This window comes from Sinohyriopsis cumingii, chromosome 16, assembly GCF_028554795.1.
Source record: "Sinohyriopsis cumingii isolate HCF-2022 chromosome 16, ASM2855479v2, whole genome shotgun sequence".
NCBI lineage: Eukaryota > Metazoa > Mollusca > Bivalvia > Unionida > Unionidae > Sinohyriopsis > Sinohyriopsis cumingii.
In genome coordinates, this window is record NC_142976.1 from 25,890,459 (window position 1) to 25,914,883 (window position 24,425).

General features: G+C 35.0%; 3 protein-coding genes across 3 annotated transcripts in view; 2 read left to right on the forward strand and 1 right to left on the reverse strand.

Moving 5' to 3' along the window:
• LOC149780104 (TBC1 domain family member 31-like) overlaps positions 1 to 24,425 on the forward strand; it is a 94,525-nt gene that overhangs the window by 34,456 nt on the left and 35,644 nt on the right. The window contains exons 8-12 of the mRNA XM_089936866.1: positions 1,447 to 1,605; positions 3,060 to 3,139; positions 5,517 to 5,663; positions 7,493 to 7,626; positions 9,252 to 9,385. Of these exons, the coding sequence (XP_089792992.1) occupies positions 1,447 to 1,605; positions 3,060 to 3,139; positions 5,517 to 5,663; positions 7,493 to 7,626; positions 9,252 to 9,385 (654 nt within the window). The remainder of the gene's footprint in view (positions 1 to 1,446; positions 1,606 to 3,059; positions 3,140 to 5,516; positions 5,664 to 7,492; positions 7,627 to 9,251; positions 9,386 to 24,425) is intronic.
• The window catches only part of LOC149780105 (small conductance calcium-activated potassium channel protein 2-like), a 338,659-nt gene continuing 325,895 nt past the window's right edge, over positions 11,662 to 24,425 (reverse strand). The window contains exon 3 of the transcript XR_016415007.1: positions 11,662 to 11,773. The gene's annotated coding sequence lies outside the window, so the exon portion shown is untranslated. The remainder of the gene's footprint in view (positions 11,774 to 24,425) is intronic.
• Positions 18,132 to 19,628, forward strand: LOC149780106 (uncharacterized). The gene has a single exon (XM_089936328.1). The coding sequence runs from the start codon at positions 18,162 to 18,164 to the stop codon at positions 19,068 to 19,070; it is 909 nt and encodes a 302-aa protein (XP_089792454.1). The 5' UTR covers positions 18,132 to 18,161; the 3' UTR covers positions 19,071 to 19,628.

The window sequence follows — 24,425 nt, forward strand, 5'->3', positions numbered from 1 at the left end:
TGAATTTATTATTTTCTTTCACTCTACAATTATTGTGATTATTAAAATTATATAAGAACGTTTCTTTTTGATTTAATAAGGGACAGAAGTTGCAAACATGCCATTTTAAATCCACTCTTTCCCAGAGTTCATCAAACTACAATACACATTTGTATAACAATACATCATACTGATGACATATTATAATGGTCATTTCATTTCATGCTGTACAGTAAGTGTTGATTTCACAAAAGCAGTCTACCATATATACCATGAACCACAAGATTTGGGTATCTATAGAGTTTGGCAAATTTTCCATCTCCAGGTCTTTTTTAAAAGGAAAACTTTGGTAAAAAGGTTTAATTTCTTCTCTGACAAAGACATTACCTGATCACATTAAAAATAGGAAGTTAATCTTTGTTACCTCAGATTCCAGACCTCTCTGGAGAATGTATGTGTGTGTGCGTGTGCGTGCATGCATGCATGCATGCATGTATGTATCTATGTATGCATGCATGCATGCATGTATGTATGTATGTATGTATGTATGTATGTATGTATGTATGTATGTATGTATGAATGTATGTATGTATGCATGCATGAATGTATGTATGTATTATATAGACTATGATATTATTTTCAGATTATGCTTTTTTGTCACTTACAGTAGTAATATTTATGCTTATACATCTCTAGAGGTTGGCATGTATCTGTAACATGTACAATAAAACCTCATGATGTAATGAATGTCCAAGGCATGCCATTCATTTCAGATTCATTTCACTATCCAAAATGTACCTATTCTCTATGTAACATGTACAATAACACCTGATGACATCATGAATGACCTGGGCATCCCATTGCATTTCAGATTCATTTCGCTATCCAAAATGTATTTTTTCTATATGTAACATGTACAATAACACCTCATGAGATCATGAATGACCGAGGCATCCCATTGTATTTTAAATTCATTACATTATTCTGCAGTTTTGCAGTTTTAAATTCAGTATTTTACTTTATATCATAAATGGAATGTTTTTAATCATTTTAAATCAAATTTATAAAACTTTGAAAAAATTTCAATCGTTTGATTTGCAAGGCTTGTAAAAGAAATTATACAGCTCATTTCATAACTATGATTGGAATTGAGTACTCATCAAAGAACCTTAGTATTTTTGTGTCTTCAAATTCTTCTGGAATTAGTACAATCAACAGATTTGTGACAAAAGATATTTGCATTAATGGTAGACATATTTACCACATTGCATCAAATTGTTTAATGCAGCTGCATAATATTTCCACAAACTCAATTATCTTGCTGAATTTGTGAAACTGTACACTTGGGGAAAATTTTATGGGTGCAAAACTTATGGTACAGTCTTTCACAGTAGGAAAGAGCATCTAAGAAGGGGAATGGAAGAGAGGCTTGTAATGTTTAAATTGCTTTGTTTCTGTTTGTTTTAGCCACCTGCTCCCTTAGTTAAAGTTGTAACAGGTAACAAAATGTCGGAGACTATGACAACTGACAAATCAGAGAAGCTAAAAGAGAGTAAGCTAAGAGCTAAGTCGGCTCCTGTCCGAGGGAAAGAAAATAAACTAAGGGAAGAAGAGGATTGGGGACAGGTAAGAATACATTGGTAAATCAGTAATTCTATTACACAGTTTAATCTAGTTATTTCAGTATTCTGTTCTTTATCTCCTGATATTCTTGATTACCTGCATTTTTTTAAACAAATTTTATTTTGAAGGTCTACTTGCACAGAAAAATGAATGTTAGAATTTTATTTGCATATTAAAATATTTATTTCCTTGTCAGCCCAAATCAATTTATTAACAAAATAAAGCTTTTCTTTTCTGGAATATATTTTTCATCTAAAATAAAACCATATCCACATGAAAGAAGACAGAAAATCTTCTAAAATCTCCAGGACTGCCATTGATAAGGCGTTCCCTGATGAACAGCATCAGATTTGATCTTTTCCACCAGATTATCTACATTTTGGATATTTGCTTGCCATGTGAAGATTAACTTGCCAAAGGAGAAGGAAATTTTGAAGACCTGAGATATTACAGTACTCAGCTGTGCATAATGTGTGGGCAGATCTGGGTCTTTGCATTTTGTTGGGAATAATCAGCAGAACAAAGAATATAATTTCTGATCTGCTGGTATATTATGTGTCATAGCAAATAATGGTCTGTGCTGTTTGCAGTCATGCTCAGCCTATAAGCAAGTATATATGGCCCATGTTCTTGTTGTATGCAGTTCAGAACAATATGGTGGTGTTCCTGTGGAAGGGAGATGTATGCAGTTCAGAACGTTGTGGGTTTGAACTCCAGTCGAATCATACCAAACACTTATAAAAATGGTACTCAAGCTGCCTTGCTAGGCACTCAGCATTAAGAGGTTAGTGTTAGGACTGGTCGGCCTGGTGTCAGGATAATGTGACTGGGTGGGACATGATGCTACATGTTGCAGCATGATGCCCCAGTGCTATACATCACTATAAACATGCACACTGCAGACATCATAGCGATATGACTGAAAAATTGTTAAAGCTACATTAAAAATCCAAATTACACACACACACAGATTTGTATTTACTTCTTATGGGGGATGAGTATTTGTAATGAAATGAAATAAATTTTTCTGTCCATGGGAGATGTGTCTTTTGTTATGTGTGAGCTAATCATATGAGATTCTGGGTAACATAGGAGTGTAAGCCATTGTTGTCATCTAAATAATACATATGATTGCCCTCCTTCTGACAGTGTAGATTAGGTTCACGTTACAAGAAGACTATTGGCCATGAACATGTGACTTTTGAATGCTATCCCCTCCTTTCCTAGGGCTGCATCCAGGACCTGTGGTCATCTACTCATCCTGTTAAAAGCAAACATGATCACTGTCTCTTATCAGTGGTGTAGATGGAGTTACGAGTTCAACTGAGTAACAGATGGATGGGTGCATAGAGAGACGCATGAGCGGATAGATATGTAGTATATCTGCAGATTATTGTTCCAATGATTACATTTCAAAATAAATAACTGAATAGGCCTGTTTGTATTTTTTCTTGTAGAGGGATCTGCCACAAGGATTGGACATGGAGAGGTTGAGAGCAATTCTCAAAGGCTATTATGAATACCCAGCCAAGTACAGGTACTAAATGATTTTGTTTTTGCTGCTAATGTGAGTCATGTTTATTGATCTATCTTTATGGCAGAAATATTTAGTTAGAATTTTTGGTTTCTTGAAATGTGCTACCCATTCATAATACCTTATAGGAGTATAGTCTCTATGTTACAAATCCAACTCACCAAAGCTAGTTTTTAGCAATAAAGGTTGAGAGGAATCAGCCTATAGCATATATCCATTACAGGTGCAACAATTGATCCATGTCAGTACATAGCCAGTATAGTGCCACAGTATCCAGGTTCCAGTATGGACCCAGTTTGGTCCATAGCCTTAACAGACCAATGTTGAATGGCTCCAGTATAGCCCATCACAGCCCACCAACCCTCTTGGCCCACCACTACTTACCAGTTCTGTCTTGTGGTGACAGTTACTGTCCTGTATGCCCATTACCATGCTTGAACCATAGACAGCACATTCAGTGATCATCTTTTGATTACAGTATTTTGTTGTGGTTGAATTCTTAGTCTAGTTTGCCATCAGTATTGGCAGGCTTCACTAGGCCCTCACATGTATTGCAGGAGGTGGTCCAGTTTGCAATGTTTTGGCAGGCTTCTTCTGGCCATCACATGCATTACAGGATGTAATCTAATTTGCCATTAGTCTCAGTAGTCTGGCCAGGTCATTGCATGCATTGCAGGAGGTGGTCTAGTTTGCTATCAGTTTTGGCAGGCCTCACCAGGCCCTCATGTGCATTGAAGATGTACATGTCACCCCATTCTTAAGAATAGAACAACTTGTGCTTAGAAGCTCCTCCGTAACCATTACTCAATCCAGTGGATGTCTAGCGAAGAATCACCTTTGTTGTATCAAGGAAGTTTGGTCTGTTGCCACCTGAATTTCGCCACCTTTGACTCCATTAGTGGTGAAAAATGCATTTCTCTAAACTTTCGGCTTAAAGAGCATCATAAGGTCACACTTCAATTCCTGCCGTTGTCATTAAACCATATTTCAGTGGTCATGTGGAGGAAGTCCATAGTCAGTGACACAAATGTCTTACAGGTCCAGTGCCCTATACACCATCATTCATTCCAGATCAGGTAAAAGAGAAACAAGAAGGATCCCTCAAGGGAATGCCCAATGGAGAAACAGTCCTACAGGGCACAATCTGGTCAAAACAGTGTTTACCAAGGGCCAGTTACAACAGGCCTTGAGATGGAGATTTTTTTTCTCTCCACACCAGCTTCCTTTCCAAAAGAAAAGCTCATTCTGCCTTTTTAACATAAGCTGGTGGTGGGAAGACTCAATCACTTTGACATAGAATAGGAAAGTTATCTATGGATCCTGCAGGTCATCTCAGAGGGCCTCCAGATAAGTTAAGCAGCCCTGTTCCCATTGTCCAGGCTTGCTTTGCTACAGACGTAACAGAAGATCCCTTCATAGCTGTCGTTGCAGCAGAAAATTGATTATCTTCTCCAAAAAAGATCAGTGGAGATTGTTCAGAACACAAAATCGTCATGACTTTTTTGAAGACTTTTCTTGGCACTGAAGGGACACTAAAGCGAGCCATAAACAAGTTCTCTCAACCTTTTCTGCTGGGCACCATGGTTCAGAATGAAGATAATGAAACTTGTTCTCAATGCCATTCAGTAAAGAGATTTTGAAATCAGTTCATATCTGCAGAATGCATACTTCAGTGATCCAATAAACAAGTCCTCAAGGAATTACTGAAGTTCACTTTCACAGATAACAAGGCACTCCCTTTTAGTTTCACCACCAGACATGGTCTCTTCACAACAATTAATGACAGAGTAGTGTCTCACTTCAGAACCATCAGTGACTTCCAGCTACCTATACAACATTGTGCAAATATACCAGTGAGTTATATTCTAAGACAAGACAATTCCAGTGTTTCACTTCTGCTAGGCTTGAATTCCTGTCAACAATGAAAAACACAATATCTATCCAGACGAACATTTTCCTGACTATAGTATGGAGTTTAACATACATTTGACTAGGATGTCTCCTTCAGGAAGGTGCCTTGAAAATTACCCCGATAGTGTCTTCACTCCTGACAAAGAACTGCAAATAAGCCTGTAAATTCACCTGCAGTTTTTACACAAGGTCTTATTTGGTTCTAAGTTATAATGGTGCTGATCTGATGTCCAATAGAGCCACATTGGTGGCTATCTTGAAAATATTGTTATTGCTGTGTTAATTTATCAGTAGAATTATAATTATGTCTAGCTGGTCCTAAATGAAAATGATGCAAGCTGACTTTCTATATGACCACTATAGTGGCCATCTTGAAAATATTGTTATCTCTACTCCCAAACAGATGGCTATATCAACATTGGGTTTTCAACAATGTATTTCTTATCATACCTTTTGTTGTACATTTCAGAATGTTCATCTGGCGATCAGTATTGAGGCTACCAGAAAATCATTCTGCCTATGCAGCCCTTGTGGACAAAGGCACCCATCCTGCCTATGCAAAACTGCATGAAGAGTACCCCATCAAGAGTAGACGGCTTCTTAGAATATTACAAAGGTATACTGTAGGACACACAGTACTAATTATACAGAAGAACTGTGAACCAGTCTAGAAATGGGTGAACAGATAATAGAGTATTTACAGGTTTGGTGGTCCATAATTGGTTAATAATGAAAATTAAAATTTTAGTAAAAATATCTTTTGAGAGCTTATCCTATATGTAATTTTTTAAAAAATACAGACAAATTTCTACTGATGTAATTTTAGTATTTTTACAGGCTTGACTCAGGAGTACTCAGTAATGAAAGTAGCACCTGATTCATTTGGTGCAGAATCAATAACATGTGCTTCATGCACATGTAAATAAACAAAATGTGGCTCATATGGTGTTCTCCACACATAAGCTTGCACCAAGGTTAGATGTGCATGGAGAATTATAGGCCTCACCATCAGCACCCAGAAATTTTAAGTTATTGAATTTTGAATATGATGGTGTTTCCATATGTTTACTATTGGTGTTGAATTAGTACCGTGTGTCCTGTAAATGCATCTGGAAAAATAACTGTGTATAATTGATTTGATTTTTGGTATTAATTTAGGCTTAGAAGGATTTTTCCACTTGAGCCTATGGTGAGCTGTCTACTGTCTGTTACAAAGAATAGTCTGTCTTTTTAAATAATAGGCACTTTTCTATATTTCATTCTATTAGCCATTAGCCTCGAAAAGAAAGTCTAGCTATGTAAGGGGACATAAATCAAATTTTAATCCTAAGAGTAAATTATTAGACAGTGTTTACCTCCCTTGATATAGTTTTTCCATCATCTGTAAAGAACTTCTGAGCAGAATCATTTCGTTAGAAATACAAATAAAATGCTGTTTAAATATTTTCTGTCAAAATGGTTTATGAATATTTTCATCAGCATTCATATTATGTTCTTGTTTTAGTGGTGTTGTTATTTACTTGAAATCAAATACAAGTTATTTTCATCCTATTGATCCTGTGTAATGTGCTGCATCACCCTTCAGTCTATCAGTATTCTCAATACTTTGATTCATAATGCTTCTCGAGTTTTCTCTTTTGAATTCTAATGAAGGAATAGTTTGTTTTTATTTTTGACCATTTCTATCTATAAATTTATGTTTAAAAAGCTCTGGTTTTTGTCTGTGTTTTTGGAAGAAATCAAGGTAACTTAAAACAAGTTAACCTTGTTTAAAGTTAAAATAAAACTCTTGTGAACAAGTGTTTGCTTTGTTTACAAATATTTGTAAAGGTTGATTAAAAAAATGAAACGCTACTGTTTTGTGTTTTCTAATAAATTATGGCCTTCAGATTTTCTTTCTTTATAAAACTATATGTAGATACTAATAGGTAAATCCAACATGTGCAACCTGGTTTTATCAGGTACCTGGTGTAATTCACCGGTACAATTAAAATTGCTATCCAGTCCATGCTCTGGAGGAAGTTACACTTGCCTGAGGTAAACAGATGATATACTGAATTTGGGTATTCTGTGTAATATCTTTAAAACATCTAGCACGATTGCAGTAGTATAAGTCAACTGACTAAGTTTTTGACTCAATTCATGTTTTGTTTTCATAGTATGATTACAGTAATGAATGTTGTATATTTTAATATGAATTTTCGTAGCATTTAACTTGTGTATTTTGGTTTTAGTTTGGCTTTTGTATAACTTGCAAGGATTAGCTGAGAAAATGCATGAATCTGAGCATGGATGCCTTTTAAAAGTGACAGTTTGAGATGATGTATATGAAGTCCAGCCTTTTCATTTATCTTCAAAAATTTAAAAATAGAAACAATATAATGGCAGTCTTTTGACATCTCTTTATATGCTTGTATTACCTGTATACTTTGGGTTTTTTTCCAGAACATTGTCAGCTCTTGCCCACTGGTCCCCCATATTTGGTGAGACTCAGTATTTACCAGTGCTTGCATTTCCTTTTGTGAAACTCTTCCAGAATAATCATCTTGTATGTTTTGAGATTATAGCAACTATCATGGGTAAGTAAAACTTCATGTCAGATGTATTCCCTCTCCTTTATTTGAGTCTAACCCAAGTTCAGCTCACTAGAACTTCAAAGCGTTAGACTATGCACTTTGTCCATTGTACAAAATATTAATTTACTTGTTTTGTGAAACTGAATTGCATAGATGGTGAGTGAATATGTATGATGCTGAGAAATAAAGCAGCATGAGATGATGAAAATTAAGCAAATTATTTGTTTAGTTTAAGGCTTAATTCAAATTGGAAATACAGAGACCTTTGGATGTTTAAATAATTAGAAAAGAGAATAAAGATGAAACCATGATTGCAGTGTATAGTGTGTTTGATGCACCTTAGCTGCACATAAATTTAAAAACGTGAAAAGTACAATACAGATTTAAATAATTTCAAGCAATTCGAGTGGAAATATAAGTATAAACACATAAACTTAATTTTTGTTTTATTTGTTATCATTTTCATAAGCATCTAATATAACTTTGTCTGTCTGGGGGAAAATATGGCCAATATCAGGGATTACCCATTCGGATAAAAGTAACCATATTCTTCCTGTGGGGTAATTTCTTCACTGACTTGTGTCAACATTGCAGTCCATGTAAATTATGACAGGTTAACAAAGTGGCAGCTAATTATGCGTATCTCGTTAAATTTGCTGTACAACACCTGTAGTTATCTTATTAAATCTGATGTACGACACCAGGTAGTTACTCCAAAATGCTTGTTCGTGAGTTATTGAAGTATAGGTCAACAATTTTAAGAACTGCTAAAATTGTTTGGGAAATTTATACAAAAGCATGTTGAAGAATTGCTTAAAAATCAAAGAGATCATAATTGTCAGGTCATTCAAAATTTGGAGATGATTAAAGTTACCAGTGATAGGAAAGCAAATGGATTGTAATTAGAATTCTATGAAAAAATTATGATTTAGCTTGATGATTTTCTGATGTATTGAACATAATTTTATAGTGTACATTATTGTTAAATATAGCTTTTGTAGCAGAAACAGCTGATTTTTATTTTGCACACCTGGTTAAATGTCCAAGGAAGCTCATTATAATATAGTCCTACATCCATTTTGCATTGTCCAGCATTTGCTGTTTTTAAGTTTTTTTTCCAGAAACCAGTGAAAAATTTCAGACTAAATATCAGTTGAGAAAACTCAGAAATCCCTCTGACAACAAAATTAGACCAAGTTTAACAGATGGAATCCTGGCTAGATTGCCTTTGAAATTCATACAGTTTATGCTCATCTGCCATCTAATATGGCCACACTATGGAAAAGAATTAAAAAAATCTTTAAATCACTTCTCTAATCTGTGTAATATAATTTGACCAGATTTGACAGAAAGCATCCTGATATCAGGACATTTTGGATTTGCACAAATGATACAGATGTGCCAGTCCATAGGACAGCCATTACTTTAAATAGAAAAGACTTCAGATATCTTCTCAAAAACAGTCCAAAGTGTGGTGGGTTTTTTCTAACCAAATTTGTCTTTTTTACTTACCTGCTCTTGCATTGTGGCATTTGGCATTATATGTCAGCCATGTGAGTAATCAAATACCCTCTTTGACCTCTTGTAATGCTTTTGTTAAAAGGTTTCATTTATTAATCCCTTCACAGTGAACTGGGCCCAGCACTGGTTTGAATATTTCCCCAACCCACCAATCAACATTCTGGGAATGATAGAAAATGTCCTGGGTCACCATGACAAGTATCTTCTTCAGCACTTTGTCAAGTACAAGGTTACATCACAGGTAAGTCTAAATGTTCGGCTTCCTAACTTTGATATTTCTTGATATGACCTGGTAAATATATTAATCAAGGAAAAGGTCAGATTGTGTTATGCTGTGAATAATTAAATATTTGGACTCCATAGCCCTAGACCTTTTATTCAACAAGACTTATCGGAGTGATCTTTTGCACTGTCTGTTTATTATTTTAAAAAAAAAACTTGCATATCTAGCAGGTGTCCAGCCAGTGTCCAGACATTTTCCCAGTTGTCATGCTATGAATGTGGATTAAGAATAAAGTTTTACCAGGGTTTGAAATTCAGGGTTTTTTTTCTTCTTCACTAAACCACAAGATTACCACAATATTTTTTTAAATACTAAATTTCACAGATCCTGCAGAAATCATGCATAAATAAGCTCAGTTTCTAATTCAGCCAATAATATTTATTAACATCAACTCAAAACAATAACAACTCTGTTTCATATACAAGATCACTGAAAGTTGATATTTATTTTCTGTGTATGATATATCATCAGATCACAACCCATAGAGCATAGTCTCCAACTTTCTGTTTCTTGATCCAACAGCGTACCAGAACTTGATGGCATCTCCTGGGTTATAATTGTTGATTTCTGGTGAGTTCATGAGCACCATCGTTTTTGTGATTCCAGAGATGATTTATGAAACTTTTATATGCTACCACAAATGAAATACCCTACACACTTTCGTAATTTTTTGTATGATCATTGCAGAAAGTACACAGCATCACTGCCATTCCTGGGTGATATTGTAACCATTCTTATGTTTTTCCCAGCATTTCTGGTACTTTCTTACGGTTTTCTCTCTTGTCATCATCTGATTTTAAATATTTGTTGTGGCAGCTCTACACCTTACAAAACTTTTACATCTTTCCAATTGTCACCACACAGTGTATTGAATGTTAACATTGATGTAAATGTTACAACACATTATTGTATATAATTTAGAATTATTTGTTCAGACAGCCAATGCAATGTTTTTCAGTTGGTCAATGCTAGCCTGGTATCGTACATCTCTCATTGTCAGTTGTATCAAAATATGTGTTGGAGTCAGTACACGAGTACTGTATATGTATTAGGGTCAGTACACCAGGCTAGTTCCATGTGCAGGAAAATTCTTTTGACAGTAATCACCCTGATTTACTTGATGTGTGGAAGAATACGTGTCTGTTTCTGTTGAAGGTATACATTGTACCTTGTAACGGATAGGCATTCAGTTAGCACAGTAAGCAAATCAATTAACCATGAAGGAGAATGGCATCTTGTTTTATTTGATACATCCAACACAAAACCACTTATTAACTTTTATGGACCGCTCCGGTGGCCTAGTTGTTGGAATGTCTGCCTCGGATGCAGGAGGTCATGGGTTCAATCCCTGGCCAAGTCATACGAAAGACTTACAAAAATGGTACCAACAGTTGCCTCACTTGGCGCTCAGCATTAAGAGGTTAGTGTTAGGACTGGTCGGCCTGGTGTCAGGATAATGTGACTGGGTGGGGCATCATGCTACATGTCTGCAGCATGATGCCCCAGTGCTAGACATCACTATAAACTGCCACACTGCAGACATCGTAGCGATCTAACTGAAATTTTTTTAAAGCTACATTAAAAATCCAAATCACACACACACACACACGTATTAACTTTTATGAAAATACCCAGCAGAAACTTTCACTACTCCAGTGGACTGGCGATGGCTAGATTTTAGTGATCAGGAAAACCAGTCCTTGGGATGAACAGATTAGTGGTTATTTCTGACCCAGGTCCAGTATTTTCTACTACTTAGTTAATAACCTATATAGTTTTGACCAGCTGTCAGTTTGCATTGACTGCTAGTTTATATTGCATTGAGACTGGCAAGTTTTGGATTAACTTGTATTGTACCATCTGACAGTTTGCATTGACTTGCATAGTACCATCTGGCAGTTTGCATTGACTTGCATAGTACCGTCTGACAGTTTGCATTGACCTGCCTGAATATGTGGTTTTTTTAGCCGTGGACCCATCATATGTAAGCAGCCCATTGGACCTTTACTATTTCTTATTCGTATAAATTGAAGAAAATAAGCTGTTAAATCCTTAAAACACAAGAAAAAAATTCATAAAAATGTTCTGATGCAAGCAGATGTTGCTTTATAGTGGGAGGCTGCTGGTTTAAAATACTGCTAAATTTCTGCAATATGCTGATCATCAGTCTCATCAATCAGATATTTGTCTAGTCTCAACCAGTGCTAAACTAGGCATCAATAGTATCAGCTTACCATATGTTCTGGATACTAGGAGTTCTTTTTACCGGCGGAGGGCAAGAATCAACAACAGGGCATTCATCTGCTTCAAGACGTGTTGTACTGAAAGGCTTCAAACATCTCAGGTCTGAAAAGGACAGAAATTATGATACAAATAAACGTATTCTGACTTTTAAAATCAGTGGAAAAAGACTGACCATGGGTTGAGTTTGATGAAAAGAGGTCATTTTGTTCAGCATGGTCAGCCAATCTTTGAAGTACCTTATTCAAAAGCAAGTCCAATTGTATAACTGACCCATTGTAGCACAAGAAACAAGCAAAGAGCATATTACTTGCACCAGAAAGGTTATTGCTTGTAATAAAAGATACCCCTTTCGATCATCAAGACCCAAATCTGAGTACATGACCAGATTTGACAACATCCTGGTATCAGTGCCTTTCAAGCAAGACCCTGATTGTCTGCCCGAAGCTGAATGCATGACCAGTTACTCAACAACAAAAATGTCAAAATGCCTAAAATGGGGTGGGGAAGCTCAGAGGAAACTTAACTATCTGCCAAGTGAATTGTTGCTTTTGGAACCATTGACTGTATAAGAATTGATTTTATGATTGTTTTTTCCATATGTTTCACTGAATGAGCTTTGATGACTAATGTTTAATTTTATTTAGGTATTTGATATTTTTTTATCTGACATTGAAAACTTTTACGCTTGAAGTTTTAGCTAACTAAAGAGTGGATCCACCAATAAAAGACATGATCATGTGATTTGAAAAGTTTAGTAAAATATTGATATGATTGAAAAATGCAATGAAGTAGTTGTCTCAATTTTGAGTTTGTATTAAAAAAATTTCCTGCCTTTTCCAGTTGTTAATGCACGGATGTAAATATTTGCATGTCAGACATAGCTGTTAGACCAGTCCTTGGTTTATGAGGACCTGGGGAATAGGCAGTCCTACTGGTCTTTGCCTTGTGAGGACCTGGGCAAGAGGCAGTCTGATTGGTCCTGGACTGAGGACCTGGGCAATAGGCAGTTCTACTGGTACTGGACCAAGGACCTGGGCAGTAGGCAGTCCTACTGGTCCTGGACCAGTTAGTCTAAAACAGAATTTGTAGGCCCAGCTCTAAGATAATGAACATGTCTTGAATACAAACAGCTGCCATTTTGCATTGCTCAGATACTGGCTAATTTGTTTTTGCTTATATTGGACTAGAACTGCTCTGGTGGCCTAAGTGGTTAGAACATTTGCCTTGGATGCAGGAGGTCTTGGGTTCGAACCCCAGCTAAGTCATACCAAAGACTTATTAAAAAATGGTCCTTGCATCTGCTTTGCTTAGCACTCAGCTTTAAGAGGTTAATGTTAGGACTGGTTGACCTGGTGTCAGGATAATGTGACTGGGTGGGACATCATACTACATGTCTTTGGCATGATGCCTCAGTTGTAGACAATACTATAAACTACTACACTGCAGACATCTAGCGATATGACTAACATTGTTAAAGCTACATTAAAGTTCTAAAACACACACACATTTCTTCAGAATGCATTGAAGTGCCAGATACAAATATGTCTTATTTCTAAGTCAGTTGGGTACAGTGAAAATAACATGATGTCTTAGAGCTGTATTTTTTACATTTTGATAAAAATATATTTTATTTTACATGTAGAAAGGCTTGTTTAAAATAAATCTTACCTTTGGGTATAATATTTAGATCTTTAGTTAAATAGCTGGCAATGTATAACGTAATCAAATTTCATCACTACTCAGAATAAACTATATGCAGTGCTCAAAGAAAATATTATTTAGATAGGACACAGGCCACGTGCTGGTGACTTAAACTCACAAGCCGTGACTGACATTCCACAAGCTTGGACTCCAGTTTTCACATGCCCAAAACTTCACCTTTTTTAATATTGTCACACAGTTTTGCAATAGCTACAATTCGAATATAAATTCAATAGGGTTCAAAGGGGTTTGAAGGTAAAGCAGGTGGCATTAGTGTTAATCACTACACTGGCATGCTTCACAAAGTAAAACTCCATCAACCAAGAGTTCTTAAATTTATTTTTGTTGGGCTTTGCTGATAAATCAGCTTTAAAAGTGAATAGTGTTCACACTATTCCGACAACTGAAATGATCATACTTTGCCTTCTATATATGCATAAAAATCCGTTTTTAAAAAAAACTACATCCTTCACAAACTTGTCAAAAATATAATACATATGGCTTAAACATTCTAATTCAAGACAGTAATATGTAATAACTTTTGTACATGCATGTAGCATCTTTTTGATTTATCTATAATGGGTTGTTCCACTTCCTGATCCTACCTATGCAAATTAGCACAGTGGACCCACCCACTGTAACCTTCAAACTTATCTCACTAGCTATTGTCAGCCAGTTAAGTAATATGTGAAATGGTGGTTTATACTTGACCTCTTTGCCTTTAATTGCAGCTATTTAAACTACCCAAAGGATAGTTTTACATCAGCTCTAATCCTGACTGTTTTCCATTTAAACATGCTACTTGTAACGGGAATATACTGAAAGCGGTGGCTTTTGGAGGGGTTGGTAGTTTGTTTGAAGATTAATGAAAATTGTCTTTTCTTGAAACACGACCATGTCAAGGGGGGTTGGGAGTACAAAATTGTAATTTTTAGCATGACACTCCATGCTTCAATCTGATTAAAATCAGATCTCAATTTCATGTAGGACAGTGGTGATCTGATTTAGATTACGCCATGTTATGGCAGGTATGTCAGCATCTGGAAAATACATTTATACTTTTCATCAGCGCGGTCAGAGTTTCCTTAGGCAAATTAAGTTTTTTTGTACAAGCCTGATGGGCACCTAACTTAGAATACAAGATGGGCCCAATCTAAAATTAGAGGGGCCAGGGGCATTGGGCTGTCAGATTTTTTAGCACTGATATGGTCAATTTATTTGCTGTTTTGAGGTATCTTTGGACAATAAAAATCTGACTTTTTTATTATTTGATTCTGAAACCAATTTTCTACACGTCTCTTTCATGATTCTAACAGTTCCGTGTACTAATTACAAAATTGTTCAATCAACAGGTATTAAGTTATGCTATATACTGTACTCCAAATTTGCTTGAGTGAACTTACATGCTGACTGCTCAATAACCCTGTCAATAACACACTTGCTGAATGGTCATATGTGTTTGGAATGGTGCTCAGCATATTTGTTACTTCCATAGCAGGCAGGTGGAAGATCCATAAATGATGCTCATCCTCCATCAGTATGCATACAACCATGTTATTCTACTAGTGGTAGGACAAATTTACTGTTTTAAAGGGTGTCTACCACACATAGTTTAAATGTACCACTTTTAAACATTTAAAGATTAAAAAATGAAAATGTGAAAACAGAAGACAAGCCCAGTATTTTTGATTGAATAAGCCACACATTACAGAAGTCAGTCAAAACCTATGTATTAGGGACTAGAACTTTTCCACCAGTGCAATGATCAGTACAATAATGTGTGTGAGTAATCGGATTAAGAAAAATAAAACATGGCTAATATGTGTAGACAACAGATTAAATTGATTTCCCCATTGTTGTAATTCAGAGAATTTAAAGTCAAAGAGGGGATATTCTTGAGGTGTTGTAAATAATAAAGGGTTCAAAGGTGGTCCATGATGGCTTTTGAGCCTTTGATTAAACATCAGCCAACCTGTGGTGAATGTGAGAAAAAGGAAAGATGGACCCAAAATGATTTTGGCAGAAACACTTGAGTAGGTATTTTTTTTTTTAAAGGAATATTTAAAGGCAGCTCTTACCTGTTTGCAGGCAAATTAATTAACTAACCAAAATGTATGATTTCTCCCAGTTGTAAGAAACCACCAGCTGTGAGATATTACAAGCTCAGCAGTGCTTGAAAATATAAGTTTAAGTATGTACAGGTGAGTATCAGATGTCTTGAGTTTGGGATGTGTTTTTTGCAATGTGAACTTTAAGATTATATGGAGGAATAAATTAGATCAGCAGTCATATTCAGACACCACTGAATGTGAGGAATGATTCTTCTGCAACAAACACACCATTTTTAAAAACCTTATTTGAGGATGGAACAAAAGTGGATATAATTGCACTTAGACATTGTTTGAAAATTTTATGGCAGAGCACAATTAAACATTCCTCATTGTATATCATTTTACCAAACTGGTCAAAATTCAGAGATTCCATGGGAATTTCATGCAGTGTACAAAGGCAACACACAATTTCAGTCAGATCCTAGCTCCCTCCCCCACTTGGTAAAAACATACAATGTCAGTCAGATCCTAGCACCCTCCCCCACTTGGTAAAAAAACACAATGTCAGTCAGATCCTAGCTCACTCCCCCACTTGGTAAAAACCCAATGTCAGTCAGATCCTAGCTCCCTCCCCCACTTGGTAAAAACACACAATGTCAGTCAGATCCTAGCTTCCTCCCCCACTTGGTAAAAACACCAAATGTCAGTCAGATCCTAGCTCCCTCCCCCCCACTTGGTAAAAACACACAATGTCAGTCAGATCCTAGCTCCCTCCCCCACTTGGAAAAAAACACACAATGTCAGTCAGATCCTAGCTCCCTTCCCCACTTGGTGAAAACATTGAAAAGACTCTCCTGATCAAGAGTTTTAAATTTATTGATTTTATGTCCTGGTTCTCTCTTTCTCTCTCTCTCTCTCTCACACACACACAGATGTGCACACACATGCACTGTTGATAAAACATCTAGTTTAGCAGTCAAACTACTGATCAAAATCTTTTAATCTTTTGATATCCTTGGTTTACCAATCACACACACACACACACACACTCACTCTCTCTCTCTCTCTCTCTGTTGATAAAATATCTAGCTTTAGAAGACAATCTACTGATCACAATTTTGAAATCTCTTGATGTCTTGGTTTTCACACACACACACACACACACATGCTCTGTTGATATAACATAGTTTAGAAGTCAAACTACTGATCAAAATGCTGAAATCTTTTGATATCCTTGATTTATCACTCCCTCTCTTTCTCCCTCTCTCTCTCTCTCTGTTGATAAAACATCTAATTTAGAAGTCAATCTACTGATCACAACTTTTAAATCTCTTGATTCTTGATATCTTGGTTTTGACACACACACACACACACACATATATATATATACATAAATATATATATATATATATATATATATATATATATATATATATATATATATATATATATAAAACATTAAACATTTGAGGTTAATCTGTAGAGTGTGGTTTTACATGCAAATGGAAAACAGACACCAAAATGATCACTGTGTAGAGGTTTGGCTTTTAACAAAATCTATCATAGATCAACCATTTTTCCATTCCTGGCCAAATATTATTAGCCAAGTTTTAGCATGAACACATTTCATATATATTCAGAAGATGAAAATACATCATGCACAATCTAGTCCAGGGGAAGTTACTGACAGTAATAACCAAATACACAACATGTCAGATACCATAAATTCCAACCAAGAAATTATCCTTACTTGAATGTCTTTCAATCCAGGGTTTATTTCCATGTTTGCCTTGTACACCAGTTTATACCAGTAGGTCTTTTAGGCTGTGTACATCAGGTACATAATACAATCATTAAAAAAATGTATAGAACAGTGAATAGCAACTAGAAATTGAACTTTATTGTTTTGATTTGGCTTTTATTACTTAAATATAGATTTACATACAGTATACATTTCTGAATAAATATATTTAATTGAGTTTTAATTTGTCTTATCCATCAGCTAATTAATTTCTTAAGTACTGTAGATACATAAATACATACATACATACAGCTATAGACACAGAAATGCAGAAGCTCTGGTTCAAATAAAATTTTAATGCTATTTTTACTATTTAATTTTCATGTACTTTCTGACAACTGTGGATGAATTGTTTCAATCATCCCAAGCTAGAGGTCATTTGACCAGTGACTGGTCATACTTAATGAGCTGTGACACTGAACTGTGATCATTCATAGTGTGCATATATCCTTACCTGGCATAGCAATTAACAAGCTAAGACTTAAACAATAGACTTCAGGTGTACAAATTAAAAGGTTAAAGTGTCATAATCACTCAACTGTAACTTAGTGGACACCCCACTCTCATGAATTCTGAATAACAGTCTCCAAATCATACAATAAATATAAACCTCACATTTATTGGTTGTGGAAATAATAAGACCCAAGCTGATTGGTCTGCCATTATTCATTGCATAGTGACAACTGCCTGTCAGATTTTCTGTGACATTGTTTCTAACAGTTTTAAAGGGAATGATTTCTTGTGAACTGTGTTAGTTTCCTTCTGTCCACTGAAGGTGCAAGTTGGATGTGTGCCAGCATTTTACACTTATGTTTTTGTTGAGAATTTTTTTTTTAAATTGACAGTTGCTGAGTGATTCTTGATAAAACTTCACAAGGTTTGTGATAGAATTATTGTTCTTCAGGAATTAATTACCAAGACATTGGAACTGGTTACTATGGCAGCTATTTTGCAGAGCCTTTATGGAAGACCATCACCAACTAATGGAGATCTTGCAAAATTGTCATCACATCCTATGTTCAAAGATCTGCAATTCGCACTACTGAAGGACTGTTCCAGAGTCACTGTGCCATATTCACTCATGGATTCTGCTGTACAGATGGATCCAGTTTGTAGTCCTGTTTTAGACCCAGCATATGTAGCTGTGCAAGAAGCAAATTTACAATCTGAATTTCAGCATTTACTTCCAGTGGACAATTACAAAGTTCATGAACTGCAGGAATTTTACAGCATACAGTGTGCAGAGATTGAAACCAGCCGAGCTGAAGCAATAAGTAATCTTAAAATTAGGCCAATATTAAGTGTGCAACAATATCAGCAGGAAATAAGCAAAATTCATCTTTATCACGACCAGCAACGTATGCATCTAACAAACCGTGTTACATCCAGCTTGCAGTTGCTAAAGATGACACTTCCTTATGTGGAAAATGATAAAAATAATAATGCAAAACCAAAGTCTAGACAGCTGAATGCCAGAGCGGTTGAAGTAATGACTGAATGGTTTGAGGCAAATCTTGACCGCCCATACCCGACTGATGAGGAGAAAGTTATGATGGCTGAAAAAGGAGGGATCAGCCTGGCTCAAGTAAAGGCTTGGTTCGCAAATAAGAGGAATCGCACCAGCAACACGAAACCCAAGAAGCAGAAGCAGCAGGTTGAGAAGAAACTCCTGAATATTTGTTATGAACTCACAGGAGAACACTCTGCAAAGGATCAAGATAGTATTCCAAAGAATTATGGTCAAATTATTCAACAGTTAAATGACATTGTGAACAGTTCTAGTGTGTTTAGCTCCAATTTTAGCCTGCAATCAGAACTGACTCCTAATGAGTTCAAGAACCAGTAATGGTGGTATTCTTAAAACCATGGTGTTGTACAAAGTTATTTCATAAGAAACAATTTCTCTGAATATTTTTACAAGGTTTACTTACCCTCCTTTACATACAAATGCTCCATAACACAGAATTTATGTACAGTATTTTTATAATGTCCTCCCAGTATCTTAACTTGAATATTTTTTAAGATTTTATGATAATGTTTATGAGACTAATGAAAGGTTCCATCAATTTCTACATATTGATAAGTGTAAGATTTTTAAGTTTTTTTTTAAAGAAGATAGTTTAGTGAAAACACCCACCAAATGTTTTTGGATTTGTTTTAGAATAATATACAAATATCCACATTTTTATGTCCTAAAACATTCCATTTTTATGTCTTTACTTTTTACCTGAACAAATTGAATTTTAACTTAAATTGGTACAAAAACAATGTAATTACATGCACGCATTTTAAACAGAAATACCAGTTTTATTCATCATTGGATAATATGTTGAGGAATATAACAAGTTAAGAGATTAATTGTGCTATGTATATATTTAAATGAATAAAAATTGTATGTTAACTATTTCTAGTCTTGTTAATATTTATACATTGGATATTAAGCTTAAGGTCAGTGTACCTCTTAGTTTTTTTATTTCTTACCTACTTTCCCTCTATCTCTTATTCTTACACAAACACCATCATACAAATATTACACTCTTGTATACTAATATTTATTCAGTTCCAGTATGTCCAACACCTTTTTGAACACTGATAGTTTGTAACTAAAATAATACCAGTTAGAAAGATGTAACTTGAAGAGTTTGTTACTTTAATCCCTTGTATAGGCTGCTAAATCTCCCAGACATACCATATAAACTCATTTATAAATCGAGTCAAACTGCGAACAACAGAAATCCTAATCTGCTGTTGCAGTATGAGCTGGAAGATAAGGGTCTATGTTGTTTTATCTGTTGTTTACTCTTAAAGTGCACAGACCCAGATCTGCCAGCTTGTATTGCAACAGCAGATCTGAGTTTGTGCACTTTGTAGTTGGACTTGTCTTATATTCAGTTATATATGATAGATGTACTATAATTACTATACTAGTCCCCATATTCTGGAAATGTTTTGAGCAAAGACTCCAGGTCAGTGTCAAAAACCAAAATAATAAATTTAGTATTTAGGGTGCACCTTGTCATGGAAATTTTGGCTTTCTGATAGATGGACATAAGATAAATCAGAAAGCTATACGATTCTGGTTTAATTTTAATTGAAGTTAGTATTTCTAAGTTATATGACTTTGAGCAAGTGTGTATGTGTGTTACTTTTCTTTATTTTAACTTTAGTTTATCTCTTCCTCATACACTCTAGATCTTTGAAATCTTGAGCAAAGTATCTCTGTGTGGACATGCATCCTTCTAACAGTTGTTATTGTTGTTGTTGTTATAGGGTTTAACGCCATTTTTCAGCACAAGATAGGCTATACATGGCGGCCAGTATTAATGGTGGAGGAAGAACCGGGATAACCTTGGAAAGAACCACCGACCCACGAGAAGCTACTGGCAAGCTTTCTCACATATCCGCATTTGCCGAGCCTTGGACTCGAACCCACACAGACAGAGGTGAGATGGCAGTGATCCATGATGGACAGCGCTTTAGACCACTCGGCCACTCGGGGCCCCTCCTTCTAACAGAGGCTTAGTGTAAAATTATCTTAATGATAAAGTAACCTATATTTGTGGAGAGGAACTCTAAAAAAAAATTTCATTATATGTACTAGTCTTCGAAATTGTGCAGTGATTTTAAGGACAGATTTTAATATCCTTAAAAGAAGGTTGTAATGACCTTTTTTCTTGGTCCAGTAAGCACCATATATACAATTAGTTCATGAAAACATTTATAAAAACTATAGTTTTCAAAATTATTATTTTCACTAGCATCAACATGATTTTAAAAAGGACCATTTCTCTCTATATTACAAACAAGTTATCAACATTGTTTTGAACAAAAATGCCCAAAGCGCTATGGAAAAAATGGCCAAAGCGCTATGGAAAAAATGCCCAAAGTGCTATGGAAAAAATGCCCAAAGCGCTATGGTGCTTACTGCATTGGCAGAGCAAGAAATTCTGCCTCCCATCACCTAACAAAGTTGCAAGGGTTGCTATGCCACTTTCCTACCCCCATTAGAAAAAACCCATTATTATTGTAACACCCATTATTAATGTAACACCCATTATTAATGTAACACCCATTATTATCGTAACATCCATTATTAATGTAACACAAGTGCATCATTGTATCATGAGAAAGATGTGTCCACAGTGAAGCACAACACAAATTCATGTGCTGTGATTTAAATAACAACATTTGTGCATGATCTGAATGACTTTAATAGCAACTTACCTCATAAATTGTCAAAGAAGTTTAGAAATAAACAGGATAAAAATATATTGGGCATCTTAATTTAAATAATTGGTCAAATTTGGTTAAAATCTGTGACAGTTTTAGAGTTACAAGCATTTAAAGATTTTTCAGGAGAGATAACTCATCACAAAGTTGTTACTTTTTCCAGATTTTGAGAAGAATACTAATTTCAAATAATGTATACTTTCTTTAACAGTACTTATTTCCATTTTAGTTTCACACTGCAGACATCATAGCGATATGATTTTTTTTTAAAGCTACATTAAAAATCCAAATCACACACATTTCAGTTTCTTTTATTTTCAATAAAATACTTTAAAATTAGCCTTCATATTCAGATAAATACCTAAATAAATGTGAAGGAATAAATCTTATTTATATTGCAACAAAAATGCAAGATTAAATTTAGTTTTTAAGAAAAGTTAAATTTGCAGTTACTGGATAAATGAATGGGAAAATTGCCATTTCAATACATCCTTAGCACATTTCAAATATTTTAGTGACATGAATAAGGTCCATCAAATATATTGCTAAGAATGGAAAAGAAAATTATTGATTTTAAAAGTAATTTTATTAGTAACAAGTAATGTTATATTCAGATCATTAGAATTTCAATTTTTAGTGCTGCAAAATTTATCCATAATAATTTCTGAATGTGTCTCACCATTTTTCAAAATATGCATCACCCTTTTCTACTTCTATTTAAAAACTGCATCATAGTCAAACACCCACATAGACATAGTATTCATTTTTTGTTGCTTTTTAATCTTCCAATGTATGGGCTAAGCACAGACATAAAATCAGCAAAACTGCAATTATTCATGTTTATGAGCCACATATATTAAGCCTAACATTGGACTTACTCCATTTATGGTTAGGGTCATCAATATATACATTAAATACAAGTAGAGACAGCACACCTACTTGTCACACACCATTAGTCTTTGGGAATTAGTCACAAAATACTATACCCAACGGTACACTTACCTGCTACTTGCTGTACCAATTATACATCACACTGACAATATACAATGCAATCTTTTAGAAATCAATTTTCTAACACAGGCTTACCAGTGATTAATTGTCAAAAGCTTTCTTAACATTAAAAAAACCCAGCATAAAGGTGACTGCTTTGATCCTTACCTATTAATGCAACAACACATATCAGTAGAGAGATATTGCATTAAGCCATATTCATTGCCAGTGAGCTGTGTTTCACATTTCTTTAACTGCATTATCTCCAAGTCCAAAGCTAGCACAGCAGTCATAACAAAAGGTACACAATTGATTTTATGCACTTATCATAAGGTGGAGTGTATAGTGTAATGATTATGTCCACCCATCAGTATCTTTCTGTCGGTTACTAGTTTAGTTTCTGCACAGTAAGAAAATATCATCTGTTCATATGTATATTGAAATCATTATCACATGAAAGATTTATTTACTTTTTGTATGTCAGCATGTGCTATTATTTTGTTTTAATATATGACTGAGCATTTTAACACAATTTTAGAGTGAGTATTTTGGTATTACAACCTTTTAAGTTTTACAGATGACGGCCATCCAATATTGCCACCATTAATTAAAACAATTTAAATATATGTGTAACAACCTGTCATTAGACCAAATTTAATAATTATGACTTAAATCCATAAATGAGGCCATGGATCACAAATCACATATATACTTTTAAGTTGAGTCTAACTGCAAAGAACATTGCATAGTGTTCTGGCAGATCAAGGTTGATGTTGTCCTATTGATTACTCCTAACTGCATTGACCAAGATCTGCTGGTGCATTATGCTCAGTCAGATCTGTGTCTGCACAGTTTGCTTTTAGAATAAACTTACAAGAAATGGTATACAGTAACAGTTCCCATGAACTTTGTACTTGCTGCAATTAATGAATTTAGAGACCCATTAAAATTAGATCCTTTGAGATAAACAGTAAGACACCTTCCCCAATCCATTAATTTAAGTACAGTATATACTTTGTACTTGCTGCAATTAATGAATTTAGAGACCCATTAAAATTAGATCCTTTGATATAAACAGTAAGACACCTTCCCCAATCCATTATTTTAAGTACCGTATATACTTGCATGCAAGTCAAACCCAAATGCAAGCAACACATACTTTTCATCACCGGATGCACCAACAGATAGGGGCCTGTATTGTTTGTTCTACTGACTTCTCCTTACAAGTCAGAGCCAACTGCATAGACCCAGAGCTGCCATTGCATAACATGCCAGTAGATCTGGGTCTGTGCAGTTTTCAGTTGGGTCCTATCTGTACATTAGAACATACAGTACTGATGAAAAAATGTAAATATTTTACAAACCATGAAAATAAATTAATTCACAGTAGGTCCACTGTTACTGAATAATATAAATAATTATAAAATTATGACATATTTGACAAAAGTTGGCAAAAAGCATCAATTTAATTACCACAGGGGTTAAAATGTTTTACTGTATGCTCAGAATGTCTTGTCAATAATACAAATTTTTGATGTAGAAAATGTGTTTGTCACAAAATTTGAATGGCCCCCAAAAATTTAATTTTGTCTGTTTTCTGAACCATATTTTATAGATCACAAGCAGGATTTAAGAGGGTGCAGAATAAACCTGACATTCAACTTGACTATTAGCAGATTTTATTTTGACTTGTACAAAAAAAAGTCATATTTTCTGCCAGATTTCAATGGGAGAATCGAACCTCTAACAGACAGTATTGCCTGAGAGGAAGTAAAATTTGCTGAAATTTGTGGAGCATAATAACATCACAATTTGATAAAAATTTGCAGAGAGCATCCTTTATTAAAGAATTTTGCATACGATTTGGATCCAAAGTCAAATGTGTCTGTAGTAAGATCAGATTTTACATATGCCTTCCTGGGATCTTTGCCCTTCAGACTTTTACAAATAATATCAGTCTGCATTCAGATGTTTTGCTGTT